Source organism: Miscanthus floridulus, chromosome 18 (genome assembly GCF_019320115.1).
Source record: "Miscanthus floridulus cultivar M001 chromosome 18, ASM1932011v1, whole genome shotgun sequence".
Taxonomy (NCBI): Eukaryota; Viridiplantae; Streptophyta; class Magnoliopsida; order Poales; family Poaceae; genus Miscanthus; species Miscanthus floridulus.
Window position 1 is genome coordinate 126492689 of NC_089597.1, and position 27704 is coordinate 126520392.

Sequence of the window (27704 nt, forward strand, 5' to 3'; positions counted from 1 at the left end):
CACGCCTAACATCACATCATGGCGAGGTGGCATGAGCGATGGGAAGAATATGAACACAAGGCACCGGTAGGCGGTGGAACACACGCTGCTATAATTAACTACGAAACTAAATGTGCGACCGAAGAGCTTGCGACGTAGAGTGAACCCTTGCTCAAGACGCCTGCATCGCCGCCCGCCTCCCACGAGCACCAGCCATGGGGAAGAGCTCCCTCATTGCCGCGCTCTTGGACGACAACAATGGCTCCTGGAACGTCTCATGGAACTTAGTGACGATGGTCACGTCAAGCATCGTCGGCGCTGACCGTACCAGAGTCGCCTTTGAGCTTAGACTGTCGAGGACCTAAATGTACATTGACTTGGCATATGTTTGGCTCCTAGGATCATTGTGACGGGATAGGTCCATCCTGAGAGAAGAATTGGGTTGATTCATCCCAAAAGTCTGGAATGAGTCTACCACATCCCACCATATCTTCAAATCAAACACCCGCTCAGAAAAAAATAGCAACACCAGTGTGGTGGTGTTTCCAGAGGCCCTGAAGACCACTTGATCAAGCTAATAAATAGCGGTGGTAGCGTCTACAATTGTGGCCGCAATAGCGGTAGCGTCCCATTGCCGCTACCGCTACGAGGTAACGCTTTGAACTTTGCAGCCTGAAACTTTACGGCCGCAATTCTAAATAGCAAGCGATATTGTGGGCCACAATTGAATGTAGCAGGCCGCGGTAGCGTGGAAGCAAATAATATGTTTCTTTGCAAACTCTTAATGTGATGATTTAATGCGTGGAACACCATGTTTGTTTTATTAATTTAAATATGTGAGACATTAGTTCTTTGAGTGCAATTAAATGTCTATTTATACTCATTATTTATGATATATGTATTTAAAATTATGTGAGATTATCAAGTGTCGCTATTGGAACTTATCATCCGCATAATCCGCGACCTCGACGCCAATCCGCTACCAACCCGCTATACGCTATTTATTACCTTGCACTTGATTAAGAGCGTCAGCGCTTGAACATCCTGCGAATACCTCAGAAACTATACGTTAAAAGAGGGGGAGTTCACTACTGGAAACAGAGGCTTTGCCGAGTGCAAAATTCATTGCCGAGTGTCAAAAATCGGGCACTCGGCAAAGACCTTCTTTGCCGAGTGCCGCACTCGGCAAAGAAGGGCACTCGGCAAAGGACTTATTTGCCGAGTGTCAGACTCTCGGCAAAAGCCGCATAACGGTGTTCGGCCACGGTCTTCTTTACCGAGTGCCTGCTGTAAGGCACTCGGCAAAGAATTTTTTTTTAATTTCTTTGCCGAGTGTCTTAGCTCTGGCACTTGGCAAAGATTTAATTTTTTTTAAAATGTCTTTACCGAGTGCCCTGTTAAGGCACTCGGCAAAGAGAGAATAAAAAAAAATTCAAAACCCTCTTTGCCGAGTGCCTTATTCGTGGCACTCGGCAAAGACCCCCTTTGCCGAGTGCCATGCCCCGGCACTCGGCAAAGTTTTTTTTTTTGGCCTCCAAATTTTTTGTGCAGCCCTTTTAAGGCACCAGGAACTCCTAGTTAGAATTTGGAGATTTTTATGACTTTTTGATATATTTAGTTACTTTATTTCTTTTACTTGATTTTTTTGAAAAATATAATTTTGAACTGCACGTGGTACGAATACTGGAATTTAATGATTCAAAAAATGATAGTCATGTTACTGAGTGTAGTGTGAGGCCGTATCCAGGAACAGACCCAAAATTTCGGACATCTTGTTCACGAAACATGACCGCGAACTTGCGTGCGAAGTGTTTTTAAATTCTATAAAAAGCAAACGAAGTCCGAAAATCATGAAACTTATTGAGATGTCGTGATATCATATGTGGAGGCTATGATAAAAAATTCAGAATTTTTTTATGGCTTTTTGATAAAAATTTTAGAAGTTTTTGTGCCCTACCCCCGGTCGCCCGCGCGCCCGCGCCCTGCCCCCGGCCGCGCCCTGCCGCCCGGCCACCCGCGCTGCCTGCGCCCTGCCCCCGGCCGGCCCTGCCCTCGGCCACGCCCATGCCCGACCCCAACTTCGACCCCGACGCCACCCGCCCCTACTCCCGGCGCCCGTCAGGTATGCCTTCTCTCTTTTTGTTGTCTTGGTAGTGATAGTTGTAGTAGTATTAGTTGTACTAGTAGTGTAAGTGGTAGTAGTAGTATTAGAAGTAGTGGTAGTAGTAGTACCACTAGTGGTAGTAGTAGTAGAATTAGTGGTAGTAGTAGTAGTAGAACTAGTGGTAGTAGTTATAGCAATAGTGGTGGTAGTTGTAGTAGAACTAGTGGTAGTAGTAGTAGTAGTACCACTAGGCCGCGGATTGTGCCGTGCTGGGCCGCACATGCCGTGCCTCGCCTGGGCTGCCCTGACCGATTGGACCGATTTGATAACTGCTGGTCAATTAGTTTTATGAAGCAAACTTGTAATATCAATATAAAATTTTGTAGGTGTCAAAAAATGATGAAACCAATTTTGTTAGGCTCCTAAAATCATGATCTACCTGCTAGTATAATTTATTCACATAGTTGGGTAATATTCTTGGGAGCCATATAATTAATTTAGGCTACTTAATATTGTAAAAATATAAACTTGCAGGGATTGTTGTGATAAATTGGTAATAGTGTTGGATCTGAAATTTTTACAGTAGGTTCCTAGCAATATTAGCTGTTCACTGTAATTTTATAGCTCTAGAATAATTAGTTGCTAGATAGATAATGATGCCTTATTTAGAATAAAGATTAAATTGATAGGATGAAATAAAGAAACAACCTGGATTTATATAACTAAAATAATTATTGGGAAATAACGTCTTATTCGACAACATGGATGCGTAGACCAGTGTTAGAGCTATCTCGTTAGCTTGTGAGGCGTGATCGGTTTCTAAGCATTTCAGCCGTCGTTGATTATTTACATCAATGCATATCATATAGGTACTATGATGGGTCAACGGATCAATTGAAGGATGATTGGGAATCCAAAGATGATGTAATGGTATTCTCTCCAGGAGATGATGCAATGGGCTTTCTATTCAGATGATGTGGATGATCTGAAGATGCAGATACTAACTTTTTAATATATATCTTACCCAAGCAAGCCCCGATGCATAACTCCTACTTTTATGTAGTTTAAATTATATTTGTGCATTAAGTTTTAAGGAGTTGAATGAAACCCACTTGCATATATATATATATATATATATATATATATATATATATATATATATATATTTGTCCTATGAGTCTTACTAGTATTACAGGATCGTGTAGATTGCTATGCTACAGGACTCCGGTAGAAGTCGAGTGATGGTTGTCACTCGCGAGAGATAGGAATCATATTATTGGATTATTAGCACTTGGAATATATAAAGATGGTGGAAAGAAAAATGGTGATCGGACAGGGATATGGTTTGGGTATTGGTGGGTGTAAGAGGTTGTGTTGTCGTGGACGCAGGGCATGGCTTGGTTACACTGCTTTCCCTGTTCGTGTTGGTTAAGGACCGGCCATTGCATAAGGCTCTAGGCAAGTCACAGACTTATTATCCTGAGCACATACTTGGGTATGGGCGCTTGAAAGACTTGTTGCTCTCTTATCGTGGGTTCCGGCTCTTTTCGGACCGACTGTTAGTGTTTCTTTTTGGTGGAGGAGGTCCTTGCACCGCACTGAGTCCAGGACTCAGGGGCGGGGGCATGGAGTCCCAGTTTGGACGGGGACCTAGGACCCCAGGATAGGAGGGTGATGGGTTGGTCCTGCTTGTGCCTTGGTTATAAGCGGGGTGTGTGTTTTCGGGGTACCCAGCTGGGAGCATTGATTCGCGAATCGTCGGACGATCCGGTACGGCTTGTCTACGATTTAGCATCGTAGTAAGAACTGAAAGATGAAAGATGGAAGATAGAAAAAGGAAATCTGATTGCTTACCACTTGCTTAAAAGTAGCACATGTGCTTACATAGAATGGTTAGTTAATGAACCAATGCGGATATTAATAAAAATCAAATATAAGGACGCACGCTTAGTAATGCTTCCTACAAATGCAATAAACTCACAAGCCAGATAGCCTTGCATATCATTGGAGTCTTTTCTTTTCTTATGTTGGGTAAGTCTTGTTGAGTACAATCGAGTACTCAGGGTTTTATTCCCCCTGTTGCAGGTGACAGGTGGATGTTAGAGCTGGCTCTTGTGTGTGGATTCCTCCTGATGGACTCAGAGAGGATTTTCTTTACGCTGTGATCATAGTTTTTATTTATAACTCTCACTAAATGTTTTTATGAATGAAAGTATTATAATCTGTTGTCATAGTTTATATAGCAATGCTTTGTCATTTCATGAATATGTATTTATTTCCGTTGTAACTCTGATCACATGTTTATGTTCTGCTATTCAATTAAATTGTTTATACCTCTGATAATATGATTATATTCTGTTGTTGTAACAATAAGTATTATACTCTGATGTTGTATTAAAAGTGATGTAAGAAATGGCTAAGAATGATGTAAGCTTTATTCTCTTATTTGTGATCCTGATGGTAAAAATGTGGATTTTTTGGTTCTCCCCTAGGGTGTGCCCGACGGAACCGAGTAATTTAGTGTTCTCCCCTGGTGTTTAGTGTCTAATGGAAGACAAGCACTCCTGAGAGGCATTAGATTAGGCGGTTCTACCATAGGTGTCAAGGGATGTCGCTTTTGGAGACTCATCACCTTTTACCTCTCGTTGCACTACTAAGTGCATGCTCAGTTATTATTGTTTTCATAGGCGGTAGCGTTCAAGCATACTACTCGATCTGGCTACAGCGAAACCGGCCTAAGAATTTCTCTCTCTCTCCCTCCCCCCTCCCGGCCAGTTGATCATTTGAAGGTTTGCTATTAAAGAGCATTTTTGCTACCGCTTGCACCTTCATATGCGTGTGGATGGGAGAAAAAAAAGAACAATCCTACATACCACATCACCTCACCAGGAATCTTCCCTTGCCACAGAAACGCGACAATGAAAGGAAAGGCGTGGTGGGGAAGCGAGATCACCACGAGCACGACGCTTGTCGCCGGCGACGAGAGGTCATCGAACCAACTCCCGATTTGTACTCCATCCATGGAATCCGACACTCACTACTACAAAAACGATTTGTGTCTAACGCCTCCCTTTCTTTGTAGGGACGGCTCTATATTGAGCCGCACCTACAAATGATTGTCAAATAAGCCGTCCTTACAAATAGATTTGTAGGGGCGGCCGGTGTTATCAGCTGCCCCTACAAATGGCCCGATTTGTAGGGGCGGCTCTATATCTTGCCGCCCCTACAAATCAGATTTATAGGGGCGGCTCAATATTGAACAGCCCCTACAAATAGACACCGAGTATTAAAAATTAAGCACTAAAATTCAAATTTTGTAAATGGCCTCGGATGGAGAAACAACCAAAATAAAAGTTGTAGATCTCAAAAAGTTATGAAACTTGTAGATGCCAACTTTTTTATTTAAAATCATCTTGTCAAGGAAAACTACGTTTGAATTTCCAAAAGTTTAAAATTTTAATTTTTTAAACGACTTCGGATGGACAAACGGTAAAAATAAAAGTTGTAGATCTTGAAAAGTTATGAAACTTTGTAGTTGATAACTTTCTTATTTGAAATCATCTTGTCATGGAAAACTACGTTCGAAATTCTCAAATTTGAAATTCAAATTTTATAAGTGACCTCGGATGGAGAAACTACCAAAATAAAAGTTGTAAATCGCGAAAAGTTATAAAACTTTGTAGTTGACAACTTTTTCATTTGAATTAGTTTAGGGCCTCAAACAATCAATTTATGCTCAGTTTTGTATAACATGTGGGGAACCAAAATGGATTGTAGACACGAGTGATCGTGAGGTGCAGTGGTAGAGGAATTTGCGCGCGAGGGAGAGGTTGCGGGTTTGAATCCCGACTGACACAAAGTGTGTAAAAATCATGAAAAAATGCTACAACCATAGAGTGGGTGTGTGGTTGCCGGTGGGGACCTCCTCGGATTAAAAAAATTGCTATTTTTCGCCCCTTTTTCGTGATTTCTGGAAATTGATTTATAGGGATGGCTCAATATACAGCCACCCCTACAAATCGATTTGTAGGGACGGTTAATAACACCAGTCATTTCTATAGTGTGCAAAAATCATAAAAAAATGCTACAACCATAGAGTGGGTGTGTGGTTGCCGGTGGGGACCTCCTCGGATTAAAAAAATTGCTATTTTCGCCCCTTTTTCATGATTTCTGGAAATTGATTTATAGGGATAGCTCAATATACAGCCGCCCCTACAAATCGATTTGTAGGGACGGTTAATAACACCAGTCATTTCTATAAATCGATTTATAGGAGCGGTCTGGAAATCGCTCCTACAAATATATGATTTGGATAAGCACTTGGGTAAGGACGGCTGGATAAACCGCTACTACAAAACCTCTAGAGCCGCCCCTACAAATATTATTTGACGTAGTGACTAAAAGGTCCATTTGCGTTGGCACAGGCTCGATGCGTGTGTTCACACGCGCCATTAATATATTATCCCACTAGCTCGAAAATTGGGCAGGGCATCCATTCTTTCGTGGAGAGGCTCGCTCGATTCGGCTCTAGGCAGGCCAGGGGCGGACACAGCGGGGGGCGGGGGGGGGGGGGGGGGGGGGGGGGGGGCTCAAGCCCCCCTACCCATATCACAACAGTGGAACCTTTGTGAAGCCCCTATGAATTTTTAGGTAAAATTCTATAGTGTAGGGGGCTGAGACTTAAGATCGACCAGTAGTGTTGTTCAACACCCTCTGAAATATTTTTTGGGTCCACCGCTAGCTCTAGGTGAGTGGTTACGAGCTCGATTTGGGGGGCGTAACTGCTAGATAAATCGGGCCGGGGCAGCAGCATGCACGTGCAGTGATGAGCCAAATGGTCTCGCGTGTTCGTGCAAAGAAACCCAATAATGGGACGAGGTTGGTTTGAGGGTCAGGTCATCAGGTGATGAAGCGAGTTCCGGGAGGAAGCAAAGCGTCTGTCCAACGCTCTCCGGCTATATATATATATATATATATATATATACACACACACACTAAAAAATAACTAATGTCATTGTCAGCGCCTAATAATTATACACTAAAAAATAACTAATGTCATTGTCAGCGCCTAATAATCGCACCGCGCCATGCCCCATCCCTCCTCGTGCGGCGACGATGCCCACTAGAAGGTCGTGGCCGTCGTGATGCGTGACATCAGTAGGGAGATGTTACGATAAAAGTAGATTGGGGATGTTGCAAATGTTTCAGAGGCATGTTTTTAAAAAAAATCATAGGCATGTTGCAAGTGTTTCAGAGGTTTGTTCAAAATATTTTATCTGTTCCTGACGTATGCTGTAAGCGTTTTGATTTAGATGTTGCATATGTTTCACGCATATGTTTCAAGTTGGCCCCGTTCTGCTGGCAGAATTTTGGCTGAAACTGACTGAAAAACACTGTTCTGGCTGAATTGTTGTGAGAGGAAAATACTGTTCCGGCTAAAAAAAGAAGCCGAGCAAGTCGAATATGGGGTAAGCCGAATAGGGCCAATATGTTCCAAATGTTTTAAAGGTTTGTTCAAAATATTTTATCTGATCTAGAAGTATGTTGCAAATGTTCTGATCTAGATATTGCATATATTTCACACATATGTCTGTTGTACATTTTAAAACTTATTTGCGTAATATTACTCCAAACTTACATGTACATTTTAAGACTTATTTGCATAATATTACTCTAAACTTACCTGTACATTCTAAAACTTATTTGTGTAATATTACTCCAAATATATAATAGACAAATAAAATTCTGCATTTTATTTTTTTCACCAAGGGTAAAATGGTTATTTTACCGTTAACTTAACACCGTAAAAAACGGATGAAATACCATAGAAGAAAGAAAATTTCGTTTTAGGACCATAAAAGTAAGTTAAAAAAAACATATAAGAAAGACGTATTTTTTTTTCAGGGCCATATACCTAAATATGTCTTACCTTGTCTACCCGACTAACCCCATTCGGATATACAGTATCGTGCTCATGCACTTGGATGATGTGACACTTGATGTTGGATATATGCTGCAAATGACGGCAGTCTTCTCGTTTGTCTGCAAAAAACATGTCTCGTTTCATCAAAAAAAAACATGTCTCTACTATTCACTTCAGATAGATTGTCATTGTAAACGGATTCACGGAGATCCACCGCTCTGGAAGTAGAAACTGCTTTGCTCGGTAGCTTACAGCAACCCCTATTCGTTTGTGTTATAATTTATATATTTCAACTCGTCATTTCGGTCAGAATAATATTTTTTTTTCATAACAAATCAGGATTTTCAGCGAAGGAATGGGTCCTCACACAGACAGCTGGCGTTCGACATTTCCCCGTGACCGTGAGGCTGGACAGTGGACCCGAACGGGCAGGCACTGCACATGAGGTGCATCAGGCGGCAGGGCCATCGTCTGCTCGGTAGTCATCAGTGGTAGAGCAGAGAAACAGACATGAGAGCCAAACAAAATCTTGGGCCAAGTACACGACCACATCGTCATCAAACACAAAAGTTACACCACCATCGTGTACGTCTGTAGTGCCGTTGACGCAAGAAACCACATTACCAGCCATGAATTTTACTTGAATAAACGGCAACGCCGAAACCTTAGTTCAGCAGAAACACACAACTGATCCTAAAAATTTAAATACGGGTGGGAAATCGTCCCAAAAAATTTAAAATTTTGCCTCATATTGTTCCTCCATCATCACCTCACTCGATCCTCACCCCAAATGATAGAGGGACACTCACATTGCGCAAACATGTCAGTGCCCGTTTTGATCAAAAGACACCAAACACTGTCCAAAGTCCAAACACTGTCACCAGCAGATACAAATCAGAGCCGCAGATTACCATCAAAATGACTAATCAGAACTTCCCAGGCCCTCGAGATGGCATGGGAGGTGCGCCAGTTCCTGAATCTGCGCAGTTCCTTATTTATCTTTCACTTTCACCATGATCGGAGGTACGCCAGTCCCTGAATCTGCGCAGTTCCGTCAAGCGGCGGAGGATCACATTGCCATAACCTTCCCAGGGACGGGTCCAGAGGATGCCCAGCGGTGTCGTTGGAGACGGCAACGGTGGCAAGGGGCGGCAATGCACCAGCATCTGCATGAGAAGTAGTCTGCTGGATGACGGCTGAACTTGAGCCCCACGAGCCGTCTGACAGAAGAGAGAGAGCACGCCCAGGTTCTGGGGCTCCGTTATTCGAGTTGGAAGCGGCCGCGGAAGCTTCCACACCTGAAATTGTTAGAGATGAAAAATGTGCATCAGTAGCGCAGAATTGTAATACTAAGCTTGCTCCTGTTAACTCTGAACTTGCAAGAAAGGATATGTGTTCGTTGTCTTTCTCCAGATGATAAGACTCAGGGGAAGTAAATGTAAAGGAATATAAGCTACTGCAAATGGATGAACTAATTTCTGGGTTTTCCCAGCCCAGAACAACACGCTTAGAAAGTACCATGGTGATAGAAAATGTGTAACGTTAATGGTGTATGCAAATTGGAGCCAGAAAGAACAAGGTGCTGGCTCAGTATCGTGAAAGGTGAAACTGCGAAGAATTATAATGATCGTGTAGATAACCTACTGTGATGTCACCTAAAAAAGCAGTGCTTACTGAGAATAATCATTCAAATAATACGAGAGACCATCTGGGCAGTTTCTTAGAAATTGTAAAAGCTAATCTCAGTCAGATACTTCATTAATATGGTTAACTTTTAGTGCTGACAGAGTTTACTGTTTAAGGGCAGTAGTTTCTATACCTATTAATTTCCATAGACACTGCGTATAGAAACCATGGTCCCAATGGACAGCAGAACAATTTTTTATCCAATCACGTACATTCTCTCTCCATTCTCTATCAATCACATCCCTTCATGGTTTCTAACTTAGACCCGGTTTCTATGATTTTTGCTCTCTTCAATAACTACCTTGCCACATCAGCAAAACGCTTAGGTGGCAGTACAATTAATGTCTATAGAAACTATGATGGTTTCTACATTGGGAGTGCCCTAACCTTCTCAGGTTCAGTAATAGATCTGTGATTAGCAATGTACCTTGGTTAAGGACCTTCGTGTTGGTTCCCTTGAATGGCATGAACCCATCGAAATTATGATGATGTCCAGTGTGAGCCACAACACTAGTTGATATCTGGGGGCTCGAGAAATGCAGCTCATCAAGGCCTACTGTTTTTGTTGGCTGCACTGGCAGATGTTTCGTTTCCATAAATTTGAAGCCTTCCAAGTTATCCCATGGAGAAACTGCATTGCTTCTCACTTGGCCATAAAGAGGTTGACTAAAGAAAAGGTTTGTCCGCTGGCTTGTATCTGCAAATGCAAATAATACCAGCATTTAGACTAAAGTGTTTCCATAACAACAGCAACAAAGCCTTTTAGTCCCAAGGAAAATTGGGGGTAGGCTAACTAAAAATGTTTCTACACAACTAAAGATAATACATCTTGAGAGAAAACAGGAACACGCTAAGGATAATCCCACTAAAAGAGAAGTTATACAGTCAGAATTTGGATGAGTCCTTGACTAATACGGTGAATATGAATTTGCAAAGATCTGAAGTCTGAACCGATGTTTATTTTTACTACTTGAAACATGTATCATCATTTTATTCAGAAGCATAAATTGACTAAAGAATTTGCATTCTATAATCAATCTGAAAGTATGGGCAGAACCGCTCAACAAGTTAATAGCAGATTAGCCATTTGATACCTATATAAATTGCTCTCTTTTTTACAGGAAATATAAAGTGCTCTTTTAACATATAAGATTCAGAAGCGGGCCTCGCAGAAAAGTAAAGAGGTACTGAATCAGTAGCATGTAGCTCATTAGCTTAGGGTTTTTGAGATCTCAGTACTACCATAAAACATTGTCGAGAGCCGTGATGAATTGAATGAAATTGTATCTGCCTGTGGTTTCCTCCGTCGTGCATTATGATGAGTAAGACGCCTACGACAGCTTCGTTTGTTCTGATCAAACTCCGCTAAACTATGAAACCTACAAACAGTGAAGGATTAAAAAAAGAGGGAAATGAAAGCTTCATTATGTCAATAACAAATCAAAATGTAAATGTTAGTTATAAGCTTGTCTGCAATTTCCCCTTCTCAAGATGTTGTATCAATAGTTCAACACTCCACTTAGGCACTCATACACCATTACAACTAATGCCAGAAACAAAAAGGAAACACCAATTTTTCTTCACTGTTCGTTTCATGCTAGCATTCTTGTGCACCTCAATCAGCAAAGGATAAATAAACATAAATATCATGAGTCTGAGCCAAGCAAAATAATTGAGCATCATGTAGACTAGCAAAATAATTGCTTTCAGCTGGTCACATTTTCAAAGGTCCCTCCCTCATTAAAGATGCCAAAAACTGTAACTTGACAAATACAAATAGGAATATTGTAGAATGAAAACAGAACACAGATTAAATGTAAGGAAATCTCACCGGCTACACTGTTGGCAAAACCGGCGCTCTAGACCAGCAACAACCACCTTGGGAGCTTTAGAATGGACTACACAGACTTTGTGCTTACGGTTGTAATCTTTAGCAGAAGACAGGTCAACTTTGCAACCTTCAACCTGACAGTACCAGTTCTTTGCATTCTGCTGAGACACCTTAGTCTTCTTGACCACGGTGGCTGCAGAAGTAACATCTGAAGGTGCAGAAACCTTGGCATCCTGTCCTCCGCAGACATTTTCGAAGTAAGCCCTCTTTCCAAGTTTCAGACTAATTAATGGCTCTCCTTGGCTGAAAGCTATCATTGACGATGGAGAATTCCCCGAGTCATCGACTCTGCCATTGGTGCCCGTGTTCTTAACATGCCTCTCAACAGCGGCAAAATTGAACTCTAAGCTGTTCCCTACTCCAGAGGGTGAACCAATGGATGCTGAAATAGAGCTCTTGGATGAACCATGCCCTAGTTCTGAGCTAGAAGTAAGAGTACCACCAGATGAATTGGCAGATCCATGCCTTGTAACTGCATTCGAGACAGATGGCACTAGATGTTCCCAATCCCACACCATGGAGTTCTTCTGATTCCAGTTCATCCCAAAAGAACCCATTATCAGAACTGAAGATCTCAATCCTTCCAAGAAGAAGAATTAGAAAATCTCAACTGCTCCCCCAACCTGTGTATGTGAAAGCTGGCAGCACTGCAGCGAAGAATAGAAAGAATAAATGTCAAAGACGAAGTGCAGAACTGAAACAGATATATAGAGTAAACTCGACTGCTTAAAACTTGTAATTCGCACAAGATGTAAGTATAAAAAGACTCTGCCAATGAATCACGTGCAGCTCATTTAGTGAGAGAATCACAGCAAGAACAGAATAACTAGACAATAGGATAGGGATAAAAGATCAGAGACCTCAAATCCCTTCTCTGACGAAACAAAAAGAACACAACCAAATCCTCCGCCTATTCCTGGACCTCTTGTTGCCAATCAGCAACACTGCACAAGTCAAACTAACTCAGCGAGATGAACCAGGAACCGTGGCATGCCAATCGTCTGGCAACTAAAGGAGCTGCGGCGGCATTACCGTCGACTGAGCTCTCACCTGCCCTTTGAGGTCTCTCATGCATGCCTCCCCTATCCTCAGCGGCTCAGCCCCATCTAGGTTTGGCCCTATCCTATATCCCTATCCACCATCACAACCACCCACGTTTAAACCTTCTCTAATATTTCCCAGCAATTACCTCAGCGCTGCATTATTTGCACTGCCTTACTGTTCCCACCAACACAAGAACCAATAGGCACCGAATCCAGTTGCTTTTTGGGAGGCAACAAAGAGGATGCTAACCATAAGAAAAAGGCAAAAAAAATTTATATAATATACAGAAAAGGGGGAGGGAAATGCTGGATGTGGAATCAAGCATCTAACCCCCTTTACTCGGAAGAATCTTTATTCGATTAAAATTCTACCTGGCACTGGCAGGCACAAGGAAAACCAAGAACCATGAGAGTTTTCAGCTAAAAAAGAGAAGGGACCAAGAAAGCAAAAGCAAGAAGACAAAGAGGGCATGGCTCACAAAGATCCATCCAACAGACACGCACGAGATGGCAACCTTTCTCCTACCTCTGTGTCCATGAACCCCACCTGATGCAGGAAGAGGGTGAGGCCCAGTGGATGGCTGCCTCAGCATACAGTACAGGCTACAGCAGCCAGCATGCACATCAGCACATGCCTCAACCACCCCACTGCTCAAAAAAAAAAAGAAAGGGAAGAACTGGACAGTGAACAACCCCTGGCCGATTCCCTTTTCCCAATCGGAGCGGGCATGGGGAAAGATCTATAAAAAGGAGAGATAATATTCGAATTTACTTCAACGAAAGCATACTAATTCCTAACCTGATTGCAGAGGGTGCTGGTGCTATGAAGCCATGGGGTTGCTTGCTTTTCTACCTACGCTCTCCAGATTCCACAGTGCCACTGCCAAGTGCCAACAGCTGCTCGCTCCAGCTCCACCAAATGATGTTTGCTCTAGGCTTTTTCTTTTCGTGCTCCAGGAATCCAGGGTGATCTTTGCTTTGCAGCTGGTGTTTGGTCTGATCATTGGTGTCATGGGCAGTGTATAAAGGGTAGGGTAGGATTCAGACTGGTGGTGTGGGTAGAGGACAAAGCCACTACAGTTCTCATCAATCAGTGTGCACAACAGTAGGATCATGTGCAGAATGGGGCGTAAGTTTTTTTCGCGCTCTCTTTCCATCACATTAAATCTTTAGACATATGCATGAAGTATTAAATATAGATAAAAAATAACTAATTATACAGTTTGATTGTAAATTATGAGACGAATCTTTTAAGCCTAGTTAGGCCATGATTAGATAATAATTATCAAATACAAACAAAATGTTACAGTGCTAAATACCGACTTCTAACCTCAATTTAAACAAGACCCGGGAAATCTGAGAAATCTCATGGCCACCCACAGGCCAGGTGCAGCCTTTCACAGTCACATCCCCCTCCCTGGTCAGATCCTCTACAACGAGTCCACTGTTGCATGTCGCCTCCTCCGATTGGGCAAAGCAAATCGAAATCAGCGGGGAGAAATCTTCTCGCGCTGGCAGGGCAGGGCAGCTGGTTGGTAATGGTTGGCCTAAAACAGGGATTTTCTTTTGGGAAAACGGGAATAGCAAGTACCGATATGCTAGTCCATATTGCTCTGCCTTTTCCCTGCAGAAATGTGGCCCCTGTATTTTTCTACTCCAAGAGGAGCGAGCAAGGACAGGCCAGTGCCCTAACTGTTGCTCTCAAACATGAGTTGGCACATGTAAAAGGATAAACAAGAGCGAGCAAGGATATTCACTAGCTAAAATCACGGCTTTAGCGAAAAAAGATGCGGTGATTAAGACATTGTGTCATAGGACTCGTGCTCAACATTTGAGCAAGCACTCTTCTCCTTTGCCAATAGAGCACTTCATCGTCTATGACAAAATATTTGGTGCAAACGACTCTTTTTACACATTTAAAGTTTTGAAATAATTTTAAGTGATGCACATCCATAATATAATTATAGAGGTACATCGTCACACGTTTGCTCGGCAACTCAAAAGCGTTGCCTCCCACCGCTTGCTTGGCGGCCATCGTTGTTGTCAGCCGGTTGGGCAGCAGTGGCGGCAAATGGCTCGTTGCCTCCCCCCCACCCCACCCCACCACCACCACCGTTCACTCTCTTCGCCCCCTTAGCTCCAAAACTGGTCGATTTTCTCTATTGTCGGTGGAGGTCATCATGGGCCGTCGGAGGCTAGATCCAGCCACACCTCTGCTTGATCTACTTCTCTCTCTGTCGAATTTGCTCCTTATTGGTCGCTTGGGCATGCTCTTCAGTTGTTTGCGCCATCCTAGGCAGCTTGGTTGCCAAAGTAGTGTTGGTAAACATGGCCGCATAGGGGCTACCTAGCCCCACCTTTGGCGTTGCTTGCTTCGGCCGCCGGAGCCATGGCCCCTCCTGTAACACCCTCGGTGTTACACTGTACAGCTTTTTGCTAAAACACTGCATAAGCATCGTACTTGTGTGTAAATGTGTGTAATATAGGGTATAAAGCAATATACGAAACTTGAAGCGTTCATTTGAAACACGAAACGAATGTTATATTTCATGTCGCGTTGTATTACTTAGGGTTCTAAATGATTTTTTATTGAACGGAAATGCTATAGAACGCATATGCGAAACTTTAGTAAAGTTTGTAGCATGAACTTCGTAGGTGACAGTGAAATACTTGCGGTCGAGAACGGGATTCGCTAGCTAGTGTATCGAATAGCTTGGAAATCAAATTCGACGCGAATCCGATCGTGATTTGGTCGAAATTCCTAAGTCGGAAAATGGTTCGACGAAGCTAAGTTCGACAATTTTTGTAGGAGATGTGGGTTAAGTAGTGGCAAGATGTTTTGGCTTAGTTTGGTAGCCCTATGTACCCTCTTGAGTATAGAAAAACTAGTTAGGCATTTGAAGCATCGGGTTTGATTTTTGGAACGCTTTAAAAGTCATGCGCATGACGATTTCAGTCAGTTTCAGCGTCTGGCTACGGTCACCACTGCCTTGCCGTGTCGTCGCACCGGCCGCGCGTGCGCGTGCCTGGTCACGCCCGGTTGGCCATGGTGGTCGGCTGCCCGAGACGTGTGGCTGCCCCTCCCACTGCTACGGCGTACACCCGTGTCAACATCGTTGTTGTGCCCTTGGGCCACTCGCGTCGTGTCATGGTCGGCCCTACTCCACCGGCCGCCGTCACATCGTGCTGCGCTGCGCTTCGACCGCCGCTACAGCATGGTCAATGTTTCCGTTGACACTTCATGGCTGCACGCGCGTGGTTTGATCACCTACCTTGCCACCACATCAGCGCTCGTCGCGACGCCACGTTTTGCCTTTCCCCTAGACAGCATCGTCCACTGCGACGTAATGTACCGAGCCGCTGTCGGCTTGCGTGTTATGGCATTGCGGCCAAGCGTCTTGTGCACGTCTCGTTGTTTCCCTTCGCCCATACGCGCTTGTGCTTTGAGTTGATGGCCACGTCTAGCCATGACAGCACCGAGCCAAACCTTGCCTACCTTCCCTGTTCCTCGGTCGCCATGTCGTCGGACCCGCTCCTCTGAATTCGCCGTAGTGGAGCCACCTCAGTCCGATTAACTCTGTCCTCGGCTCCGCTGAGTAGCCACCCACCCACCCGACCCCACCTTGCAGTGAGCCTCGCCGTGTCGTGCTCCAATTTGGAGTTTTCCTCTCGCCAGGTTGTTAAAACCGTCGTGGCGCGCATCGACGTCAAGCCCCCTCGCTAGAGCTGCTCTCGCCCAATTAGTTGCACCGCCAACTTCGCCTCCACCTGCTCATCACCCTGCGCACCTTTGCCTAATCGCTACCACCGCCTAGCCACCCCTGACGTATCCTTGCCATCGCCGTGTGCCTCCATACCGCCCGTGCGCACGCGGCCAGCTTGGCTCGGGTCATCTCCGGTCAATCCACCACAACTGGTAGGTTCGGGGTGAGTCACTGATGCCCATTCTAGAGCTCGTTCATGTTGTTTGTGCCTTGGCTTACAGGAACACGGTCACCGTCGTAGGGAGGAGTCCGCCATCGTGGAGGGAGCTTGGGACAATGTCTCCATTCACCGCTTCACCTCTCACCGCTTTGAGTTGGAGTCTAGGTGAGCATCGACTCCGTAGATAGGGCGGGGAAGGGCTAGACTCATCGGCGTAACCACCGGTGCCAGCGCTGCTGCGCCGGTGCTTGTGTGGGTGCCCGAGGGACTTGGCTGTGGTAAAGAAGGAAAAGGGGAGGGTCATATTCGTAAGATAGCTAACTAAAGAAATAGTACTGTGGACCTTGGTTAGATTCAGTAGGAGAAGGAGGACATTTTAGCAAATGTTCCGGCGCACGCGGGCCTTCCCGTCGTGGGCTGTCGTCGCTCGGCTAGGCCATGGCTCTACGTGGGTCGCGCCGGTGGTGCGCAGGCGCGCGCGTGCGCCGCGCGGTTGTGGGCCACGCGGTAGAATACGGTTTTTCAATTTCCAGTAAAGTTATAAATGTTTATTCAATTAAGTTTTGAGCTGAACTTTGATAAATTATAGTAAATTCGGTAGATGTCCAAAAATAGTGAGACAAAATTTGTTAGATTCACAAAAATGCCATCTATCTATTAGTGTAGTTAGTTTACAGTTAGCTACGAGAATGATAGATTCATAAATTCAATTTAGAAAGCTTAGTATTATTTAACTTAATATTTGTAGGAATTCTTGTGGCAAATTGGTGATAGCTTTAGCTACGAAATTTTTATAGTAGGCTCATTAGATTATTACGCACTCACTATAATTTTTGTAGTCCTAGAGTTGGTTGATAAATAAAGTGGCTATTGTCCTTGTTTTATCATATATAGAGTAAATCGGTATTAGGAGTAAGAATACCTTTAGTTGCTATGATAATGTATGCCATGCTTGTTAGTGGTAACAGTAGGTAACTTAGCACCTTAGTTGGTAGAGCTCGCTTAGTAGCTTGATAGATATATTTTTATTTTAAGGGTTGCTATTGCCGTATTACTAAGTGTTGCATCATCATTCATGCATATAGATCACGAGTTGGTAGAGTTCGTGCCTGTGGACGAATAGGATTACGAAGAGGTCATTGAGGAGTACGATGAGGAGATCCTCATGCAGAAGGGAGCCCTAGAGCCTTTTGGTGCTGACTTTGCTAACCCACCGCCTGCTCAAGGTAAGCCTCAATGCATAACCCTTATTTTAAATAATCACTGAATATATATATATATATGATGTACATTTACATTACAGGCATTTCATGATAACTACATGCATAAATATATCTACCTATGAGTCCTACTAGTATAGGTCGAGTAGCTGCTATGCTTAGGATTTTGGTAGCGTGAGTAACCTGTCGTTACTCACAATATGTGATAATTATGATTACTCATGATAACATGGTGGAAACAAAAAGTGGTGACCGGACGGGATATGGTTTGGGTACTGGTGGATGCAAGAGGTTGTGTCCTGTGGTCAACATGACATAGCTTGGTTACACTTTTTCCCTGTCTGTGTCAGTTAAGGACCGGCCATTGCATTGGACGTTAGGCAAGTCACAGACTTATTATCATGAGCACATACTTGGGTATGGGCGTAGGGAAGACTCATTTCTCTCTTGTTGTGGATCTGACTGTTTCAGGACCGACTGATTGGAGATGGGGATGGTGGAGGTCCTTGCACCACACTGAGTCCGGGACTCAGGAGTGGGGGATTGGAGTCCAAGTTTGGACAGGGACCTAGACACCCAGGACAGGAGGGTGATGGGTTAGTCCTGTTTGTGCCTAAGGTACAAGCGAGGCATGTGTTTTTGGGTACCCAGCTGGGGGCATTGATTCGCGAATCGCTGGGAAATTCGATACGGCTTGTCTAAACTTTAGCACCCTAGTAAGAACTTGTCGGGTTCATAAACCCGGGGTCCCTCGGGGACCGGCTTCCACACCAGGGCTCGGCCTAGGAGGATGGCCTTTTCTTCTTCTAGACCAGCCTAAGAGTCTAAACTCAACAGACCGGAGCACTCGCTTTAGGCCCTGGCCGCCTTCTGCCCATCTTTCCGACCGAAGCACCTCAGGCTCATGCCAACTCCAAACAGCCTCTCCGATCGGAGCGCTAGTGTCAGGCCCCGGCCACCTTCACATGGCCTCCACTTAGAAAGCCTAACCTGAGGACCGCCTCCGACTTTGACCCCATGTCTCCGACCAAGGTTCATAGAAAACCCTACCCATTGCTATTCTTCGACTGGCACGCCAGAACCGACTGGGGACCATTCGACCGAGGACGCCCACTTGGAAAGAACCAGAAGGCGTACGAAGGAAGGCAAGACGGGGCTCGCAAGTCAAACCATGGCACCAGGGACATTACCCTGTGGAACCGTACTTTACAACCGCCCTGCCACAAATAGTATTGTAGGCGCCAACCTTTACCTCTATAGTATTATAGGCGTCGGTCAAAACACCCGTATGGTAAGACCCCCATGTGCCTCTGGGCATCAACAGTATTATGGGCGCCCACCATTATCCCATCCCCATCGGCGTGGGCAACAAGGCTTAGAAACGTCCGTACTCACTCTCCCTCTCACTTGTAAAGCATCCCCTTCTTCTATAAAAGGGGATGTGCTCCCTCCAAACACAGGCAGTTAAACCAAGTCGACTTCTTCAAGTTCAGGTTCATTAGATCAATAGCTCGCAACCCCTCAAGCACGCGCTAGGACACTTTGTTCATAGCATAGCTCCTATCGATCTCGGCCCTTCCGACCGGACACCCCATCTTCCTCTCTCTCGTTTGTAACCCCGCTATAGACTTCGAGCACCTGGGCTCGGGAATAAAGTCACCGACCGACCCACACTGGACGTAGGGCATGTTGCCTAAACCAATATAAATCCCATATCATTGAGTGCTAGGCCACCTTCGATCATAACGTACAGCAAAACTACAAATATTTACTAGTTAGTCACTTTCTGTACCGATAGTTGGTGCCGTCCGTGGGGAGGATGCTGTACGTTCAACACTTTTTTGGTAATCGGATGGCCCATTCTTCCGCCACCCCTGCCGTGGCGGGCTCGGGCAATATGATTCGCTTCGGCTCGATGGAATTTCCCGCACTCTCGCCCACCAGGATGCGGGTTCCACCTGTCTTCGAGCCTTCCTAGGCCTTCCACTTCGGAAGCCTGGACTTCACCGCCAACCGGCTCGGCGTACTCCACCTCCGCGAGGAGACTTATGACCTGCCACCCATCAGAGGGACGTCCTCCATCGACTTCGGGACGCGCGACTCCAATGGCTCAGCATCTGTGCTTCATTCCAAGCAAACTCTCTGCTCAAACCCCGCTATAAGTAATATACATGCTGTTATTTACTTACTACGTTCTATCTTCCACCAAATACCCGGTGGGTTACCATTGTCCCCGTCGCAGCCGCCATACGGCCGGTCCCCGTATGGCCTCATGTCTCCCACGGACGCGTATGCTCGAGGGCTCCAGCGGATGTTGGCGCCGCCCCCTCTCATGTCTGAACTCGTGGGGATGGCGGACTATGGTCCTAGCTGTCTTGACTTCATGGATGACGACGTCGAGAGTGACGACTCTAGCATCAGCGACGTGGCACCAAGCCATCGTTCGTCCCGCGAATGCGCTATGACGGCCGCTCCAAAACGGCCGCCAGGGGTAACGGAGTCCGCACGGACTCACGCCCCTCTGAGCCCTCATGCGGAGACCCCTGAGCTCACGCGCGGGCACGGAGAGGATCTACAACGACAGTGGCCGCATCGGCCACCAACTACACCAGCGCACTCGGCGCACCATGCTGCGCCCCCACGCGCATAGACCGGCGAACGGCGCCTGGGGTCGCACCCATCGGGTCCAGCGCAACACCCTGTATAGGGGAACCAATCCCCTATAGTTCACTCGGGCCAGCCAGAACATTGCCGCCGCGGCAATGCTCCTACGCAGCTTGTCCGAGTCGAACGACCCTCGTGAACAGGCTATCCACTAGAACTTTCGGGCACTGGTGGAGACCGCCGTCGTTCAACAAGCGGATAGCTCCATATCACGACGCCGACTCGTGACCTCGCTCCCCATCCAGGGAACAGAGACGCAGTAGATGGGGCACTATGCCCTATCACCATCACAACCACCGAGTGTGGCATAGGAAGCCGCAACGACACCTCATCTTGACTTGACGACCGTTTCGTGCCGACTGCCCATCTACGCACGCCTCAGACCGAACCGAGGCACACACGGCGTCAACTAGAGTCCCAGCCCTAACAGCCTAGGGCCACCGACCTTCGCCCAACACCTCCAGCAAGCGTCGTTCCCACCATGCTTCAACGAAGGCCATGGCAAAGGAAAGGCCAAGCACCAGGATCAAGATGAGGGCCCCTCCACTCAGAGGGGAAAAGAATAAAAAGAATCGCCACCAACCGGCCAACTCCATGTTGGTCGCCATGCCTGATCAAGCGGGCACGCCGCCCTAGCAAGGCCCCTCTGGCCACTTCCACGAGCTCATAGAGAGTCCATGCACCAACCACAACTACCCTGTGAACCACCTCTACAAGGACTGCCTACTCCTCAAGCGCCTGCTGAGGTAGGCTGGTAGGCTAAGAAAAAGAAGAAGGGGGCGTAGCGGACAAGGATCTAGATGACTGAAGTGATCCGACCGGACGCCTACCGACTGAAGGATAACAACAACGACGCTCTCACCAAGCACCTTGGAACAGCTAGGTCATTTTCTTTTTCCCTAAGTTTTAGTCTTACCATTATTTACTTAACGTATGCTTCTGTAAGAGCACCCCGACCCAAACGTTTTTTGGCTCGGGGCGCTCGGGGGCTCCACTAGGGGGCACTATTACCTCTCTGTTTTGTTTACTATTGTATGGAGAAATTCCTTCCTACCCTAACGAAGGGGTAGTTCATTCCTTTAATTTACCTTACATTGCTTTGCTTTAAAAATTATGACTGATCGCACCCCACTCTTTCCTACGGTTACGAACAGCTGAGCCTTGTAGGCCAAGCCCTGGGCTCACAAGGTCGCAATCTACGGAACAAACGGGCAGGTACGAGAAAGAAAGAACTAAAAAACAAAATTATGCTAAGGGAAAAACTAAGGAACGAAGGGGAACAAGCTTCCTCGAACGGAGTGACTCCATCGTAGAAAACAAAATACTATTATAACTGTTAAGCACACGAACGTTTTATATGGGGGCTTCCTCCACAAACTTAAAACTATCTATTTCCACTAAACTACTATTATTTTTACATGCTACTAGGCCGGCCCGGTGACATCCGACGATGGTGCAACCGACGAAGGCACGAGCTGCTCACTTCCCGATGGTATGACATCTGGCTCGGCCAAGACCGGGGCGACATTCACCTCCAACCTAGGCTCCTTGCCATCCGAGAGCTCTGCAGCATCCTCTCCACGCGCGCTTTTTGCTAGGTCCTCATGGCGGACGTCCTTCACCCACTCGGCGGAGACTTGGTCTGCCACCGACTGCGCGTATGGCAGCAAGCTCTCCCCAATGGACTGGATGTCCGCCATGCTCATGCCTTCAGCATATCCGCTACAGATGGTGGCGAAGTCTAGGTGCGGATGGTGCGTCCCCACCGCGGTCAGCACCCCTGACGCTCCGTAGAACAGCCCAGACCTGATAAGATCCCCGACCTCCCCTAGGACCTCTACCAGCTAGACAGCGGTGCGCTGGTGCTCGACGCCGACCCAAAGATCTCTGAAATGACATGCTGGGCAACATTATGGATCTAGTCAAGATCCCCCTCAAGAGCACAACGCTTCTCATGGGACTTGGCTAGCTCCTCCGTACACCAGCCAAGCATCGCCTTGGTCGTCTCCAGGTCCCGCTCTAGCACCTCCACTTTTCCGCCCAGCTCTACGAGAAGAGCAACGAGCTCAGAAATATGCTGAGGGAAAAACCAACACAACAAAAAACAAAATAGGTATGTACCGATGTGAGAAGCCTCAAGGGTGGAGAGATCCTCCACTTGCCGAGCCACCGACTCATGCAGCTGGGCCACCTGCTCATGCAGCTAGGCACTCGCATCCTCCGTCTCCATCACCTAGGCCCAGAGCGCGAGCACCTCTCGATCCACCTCCGACCGGGCCCTCCGCTCCACCTCCAGGGCCTTCTTCACTGACTCTAGGGCGGTGTGCTCCAGATCAAGGGCCACCAAAGCCTCCTGAAGTGCCACCTCGGTGTTCGCTAGGGATGCATGCAACTTCGCCTCAGTCTTCGACTGGCGGGCCCTTGCCGCCTCAAGCCCTTGCTTGGCCGTAGTCGCCCGCTCCTCCGCACGCTGCCCCTCCGCCCACCGCCATGGCCACCTCGACCGTCCAGTCCTGGGCCTCACGGCAAGCAGACTCCGCCCAACGCTTGAGCTCGGTCGACCAGAGGAAGTGGGACTTATGAGATGACATCTTCCTTATCTCCTATGAAAGGTAAGCACGCTAAAAACAACCGACAAGGGATTCAAAGGGTAAAGGACAAGTACCAAACTCACCTTCGTCGTGAGCTGCATGTCGCCCTCAACCAACTGCTAGGCAAATAGAGCCTGCTTCCGAGCGCTTTCAAGCTACGTGGTTAGCTTGGTGAGTTCTGATACCACGACGTGCCCTTACCCCCCAAAGATGTCCCGGAGCTGACGCTCCCAGGAGTCCCAAAGGACGAACTGCGTGCTCGCTAGGTGCTCAGGGCAGGGCCACTCCAGGTCACCCTCCAACACCTCACCGGAGGGCCCAGCCTCCAACTGTACCACTGCTAGGTCCTATGATGACACCACCGGCCCGCCAGAGGTCCCAACCACCGACTGGACCACCGCCAGGCCCCGTGATGGTGCCGATAGCTCCACCGTGACATCACCGGCGGGTTGCCGCAACGGCACCAATGGCTCTACCGTGACATCCGCCTTGTCATTAGATAGGATCTCCACCTCCTCGTTGGCCTGGGCCACCGCCAGGCGTCCTGACCCTGACCCGGCCATGTCTTCCCCCAGCGCCTTCGGCTGCGACATCAAGGGTGAGCCGCACGGCCCTCCACCCGACAAGGTAGGGAGCTCGGTATCCCTCACCTCTTCCACCACAACTGGTGGAGGGGAAGCCGTGAGAGTCACCTCCATCGCCATCGACACAGGGATCGCCGCCAACACCGACGCCACAGCTGCCGCCTCATCAATAGCCGAACTGGGGGGCACCATCCTCGGAACAGAAGGTCTTGCCACCACGACACACTACAGAACAGGCTTCTAGGTCTCCTACACGGCAGTCGGGGCAATACACGTCCCCGGCATCGCCAAGCCACTGACGGAAGGTATGGGTCAGTCACACTCCAACAAAAGGCTCAAGAAGCAAAAAACCAAAAGGAAATGGAGAAAGACATACCAGGTGGCGAGCGACACAACTCTGAAGGCCGACCCTGACCTCAACACACCTATGCATTAAGGACCGCTCCTGGACCACGACTCGTGCTCCTTTACTTTGGCAAGGGGCAAAGTTGTCCCTACCGGCTCTTGCCTGACCTACGGGTCATCCTAACCCCCAACTCAAGAATCCTCGACTAGAGCAACAGGCATAGTATCCTCCGACTATGACTCATGCAGCACACATGCTATAGTCCGCCCCTCAGATCGCCCGGCAAGCTCGACTACGCCCGCAGCAGGCAAGTCCTCCCCCCGCCACGAGTCATGCATCGGCACCGATCCGAGCAATGCATGGGTGTTAGTCCGCCCCTCAGCAGACCTCCTGCCTTGCTCCACCACATCCACGACAGGTGGGGACGGGGTCAGCAACGCTGCCAAGGGGCACGGTGACCGCATCCGCTTTGACGCTCGCTCACCGATGATGTCCGCACTCACTGTGTGCTTCCTCAATGAGGGATCCGCTACACGGCGTGTGGCCACCAGCTCATCACCAGCGGACGACGTCGTGGTATCGCGACGCTCCACCAAGGTCACAATGACCCCCCGCTCTCCTCCTCACCGGAGAAGACCATATCATCCAGATCCATAGGATCATCCGACACAAGTTCTGACTCGACGTTGCTCCTATGTTCCCCGACCCTCGTGCGCTGGATGATCTCCTACTCCTTCTCCTGCTTCCGTAGGATCTCCTTATTCTTTTTCTTCTTCCGAGCCTCGGCCGCCTTCTTCTGAGCGGTCTACCGAGCCATGCCCTCTGATCCCTTGGGAAGGAGTGGTCGGGACTTATACCTCCCGAGCCCCTACAGAACGAATAAACCGGATGAAAGAAATAGGAAAGGGCAGAGAAGAAGCATGGACAAAAACAAGGGAATGCACCAATGTGGACGCGATCGAGGCGTTGAATGGTATGGGTTTTCCCACAACCGTCTCCCTAGGCCTCAGCTACAACACCCGACTGACGTGACTCCAGACCTCGTCATCCGGCAGCTCCTTTGACGACGCACAGTTTGGGTCCGATCGGCCGCCGTACTGCCACATCGCCTGCGTCCTCTCTACCAATGGCACAATCCAGTGGTGGTAGAGGGTGTAGAACACCCGCACTCTATCAAGGTCATGCCTCACGAGCTTCTAGAGCTCCTCTTCGATGGCCTCCACCTGTGCCTCTCCTTACGGCCACAACCCCATGACCAGCTTTCCCGCTCCTCCGGCCTCCTGCCGGTAAACACCAAGAATAGCGCAGCCTCCGAGTTCCTGATGTAGGACCACTCCCTATGTCAACCCCGGTTGGAACTACAAGGAGTGTATGCAGGGTATGAACTTCCTGCGCTTGACTTCCTCTGAAGGGTGAAACCCCCCATCGGCGTGACCTCAAACGAGCTCCCCACCGTTAAGGTCCTCCCAGAGAAGAACTGCCGGAAGAGATCCGTGTGCGGCTCCATCCTGAGGAAAGCCTCACAGACGATGACAAAACTGGCGATATGCAGCACCCTTGTTGGATTGAGGTGTTGTAGCTCCAAATCCCACTCATCAAGGAGCCTGTGTAGAAAACTAGTGCGCGGGGTATCCCAGCCCGCACTCATGAAAGGTAAGGAAGGACACCACCTCACCGGGACAAGGTCACAGGAACTCCTCTCCCCTAGGGACCCTCTAGTGCGCCACCTCCTGCGGCGGTAGAAAAACCCTTCTCGATGAAAGACTCCAGCACCGACTTCCTCACGGTGGACGACCTCTAGTCCGACATCTTGCTCCGGCTCACAAAAAGGATCAGTGAGTTCTCTCTTCTCCCTCGCTCTCTCTCCCTTCCTTTCCTAGAGACCTCCGCCAGCTCTCAGGGACTCTCTCAAAAAAGTGGAAAAGAAAGGCGACGGCAGCAGACAACGAACAGGCAAAAGAATGAGGCGAACACCCTCTCTCTTCTCCTACTTAAAGGAAGGGGAGTAGTGGTTAGGAAAGGACGTGCTGATCGTGAAGGCAAAGCGGTAGGGCGAGAAACTCTCTCTCTCTCTCTTCCATTTAATGCAGATGGGACGCCCCCCTAACCAACGGGACATGCCCAGCATGACAAAACGGCTCCTGATCAGGCGGGACGTGACCAGGACATGGCCCACCACTACCGCACGACCAACCACTACCGCACATCGGGCACAAAAACCAAAGTACCACCACACACGAACGACTCCTTGTCTCCCCAGGCCAGACCTAGAGAGATCCAACAGCAAAATCTCTACCGAGAGAAATCAACCGGCCTCCTAAGTCGATCGATTCACTCAGGATAAGCACCTAAGATACAGGTCTCGGTCAGACGTTTCTAAACTGAAGCTATCCAAACTCTGTCTCTTAGATCACCAAGGTGAGCATGTGTTCATTAAAACAAAATTGTTCACACAAGGACTAACCCACGATTGACACGCACAGGTCTTGGTCGGACATCTCCAACTAGAGCTCTCCAAACCTCGTCACTCCAGTCATCAAGGCCAGACCTAGAGAGATCCAACAGCGAGATCTCCACCAAGAGAGATCAACCGGCCTCCTGAGTCGATCGATTCACTCAGGATAAGCATCGGGACACAGGTAGGAAGCAAAGGGATGCCCCATGTGGGCCATGCCAACTCTATCATAAATGATGAGCTTGGGTCCCGGTCAGACATTTCCGACTGAAGCTCTCCGAGCCCTGTCACTCAAAACTATCAAAGGTAAACACTATAAAACCCCCTCTATTTCTTTATAATCATTTCATACATCCATACGTGCATTTCATATCATACGCCTGAACCCCCTAGACAGTTTGGGCATGAACTGCTCGGAGGCTCGGGAACTAAGCATCGCACATGCAGCGAAATGCATCAGAACATTCCGTGATTGCGTCATGAAGCGACGGTTGCCTCATTCGATATGAGCAACTGAAACAAAGCTAGGGGAGAAAACCGCAGATGAGCTCCGTGTTGCCCTCACCCGGTCTAGCAGACTGGGTCATCTCAACCTTCTCGTTCGATCCTGAACCTCTCGCCAAGCCCACAGAATCTCCATTGAGGGGAGGCCGAAAGGCCACCTAGGTTGGTCTCCAGAATGACCTAGGCATCTGTCGGGTTGCAGGTAAAGGAGTAGTGGAATGTCACAAGAGGGCTATACCAACCCCATCATGAATGACGGACCCAGATTCTACTCGATCACACCCGTTAACAACTTACCGAGCTAGTCTTTTGAGCTCGAGCGATCAGGATAGGAGACGAGACTTAGCCCCTCTGGTTGTGAGGAACCGAGGATGGGGTAAACGCACACAAACACACATCGACCCCTATGAAGGCCCGACAGGGCTCGGGGGCTTAAAAAAAATACTAAGGGCGACAACCTCGAACTCGTCGGATCCACAACTACGACTCACCCGGTCCCCAGCGTACACCGATGCCAGGACCCACGAGCACCGCCTCATCTGATCTTTAACTAAACTAACAACATCTTCATAAACGGCTTCAGACGGCTTCACTGTGCTCCAAATAAACCTTGGGACCGTGACTCCGAACTCACGTCGATAGGATAGGCGACATCCGGCTACGGCTCTAGGGACCATGACTCCTAAACTCGCGTCGACAGGATCGGCGACATCCGGCTATGGCTCTTAGGACCGTGACTCCTAAACTCGCATCGATAGGACCGGTGACATCTGGCTACGGCTTCTGGGAC

General features: G+C 47.8%; 1 protein-coding gene and 1 pseudogene across 7 annotated transcripts; one reads left to right on the forward strand and one right to left on the reverse strand.

Annotated features, from left to right (window-relative positions):
• Positions 1–8635: 8635 nt before the first annotated feature.
• Positions 8636–13562, reverse strand: LOC136520652 (squamosa promoter-binding-like protein 12). Of its 7 annotated transcripts, none has more exons than XM_066514244.1 (6): positions 13426–13541; positions 13153–13274; positions 11524–12230; positions 10935–11071; positions 10120–10389; positions 8636–9304 (listed from the first exon to the last, which is right to left on the reverse strand). In XM_066514244.1, exons 3-6 carry the CDS (start codon positions 12138–12140, stop codon positions 9015–9017), a joined length of 1314 nt encoding a protein of 437 aa, XP_066370341.1. In that variant the 5' UTR covers positions 12141–12230; positions 13153–13274; positions 13426–13541; the 3' UTR covers positions 8636–9014. The 7 variants fall into 7 exon arrangements, with proteins under 7 accessions (XP_066370341.1, XP_066370340.1, XP_066370342.1 ...); XM_066514243.1 differs by lacking the exons at positions 13153–13274; positions 13426–13541 and adding exons at positions 12444–12527; positions 12634–12756; XM_066514245.1 differs by lacking the exon at positions 13153–13274 and having other exon boundaries at positions 13426–13562.
• Positions 13450–13735, forward strand: LOC136524618 (uncharacterized; annotated as a pseudogene).
• Positions 13736–27704: the final 13969 nt, after the last annotated feature.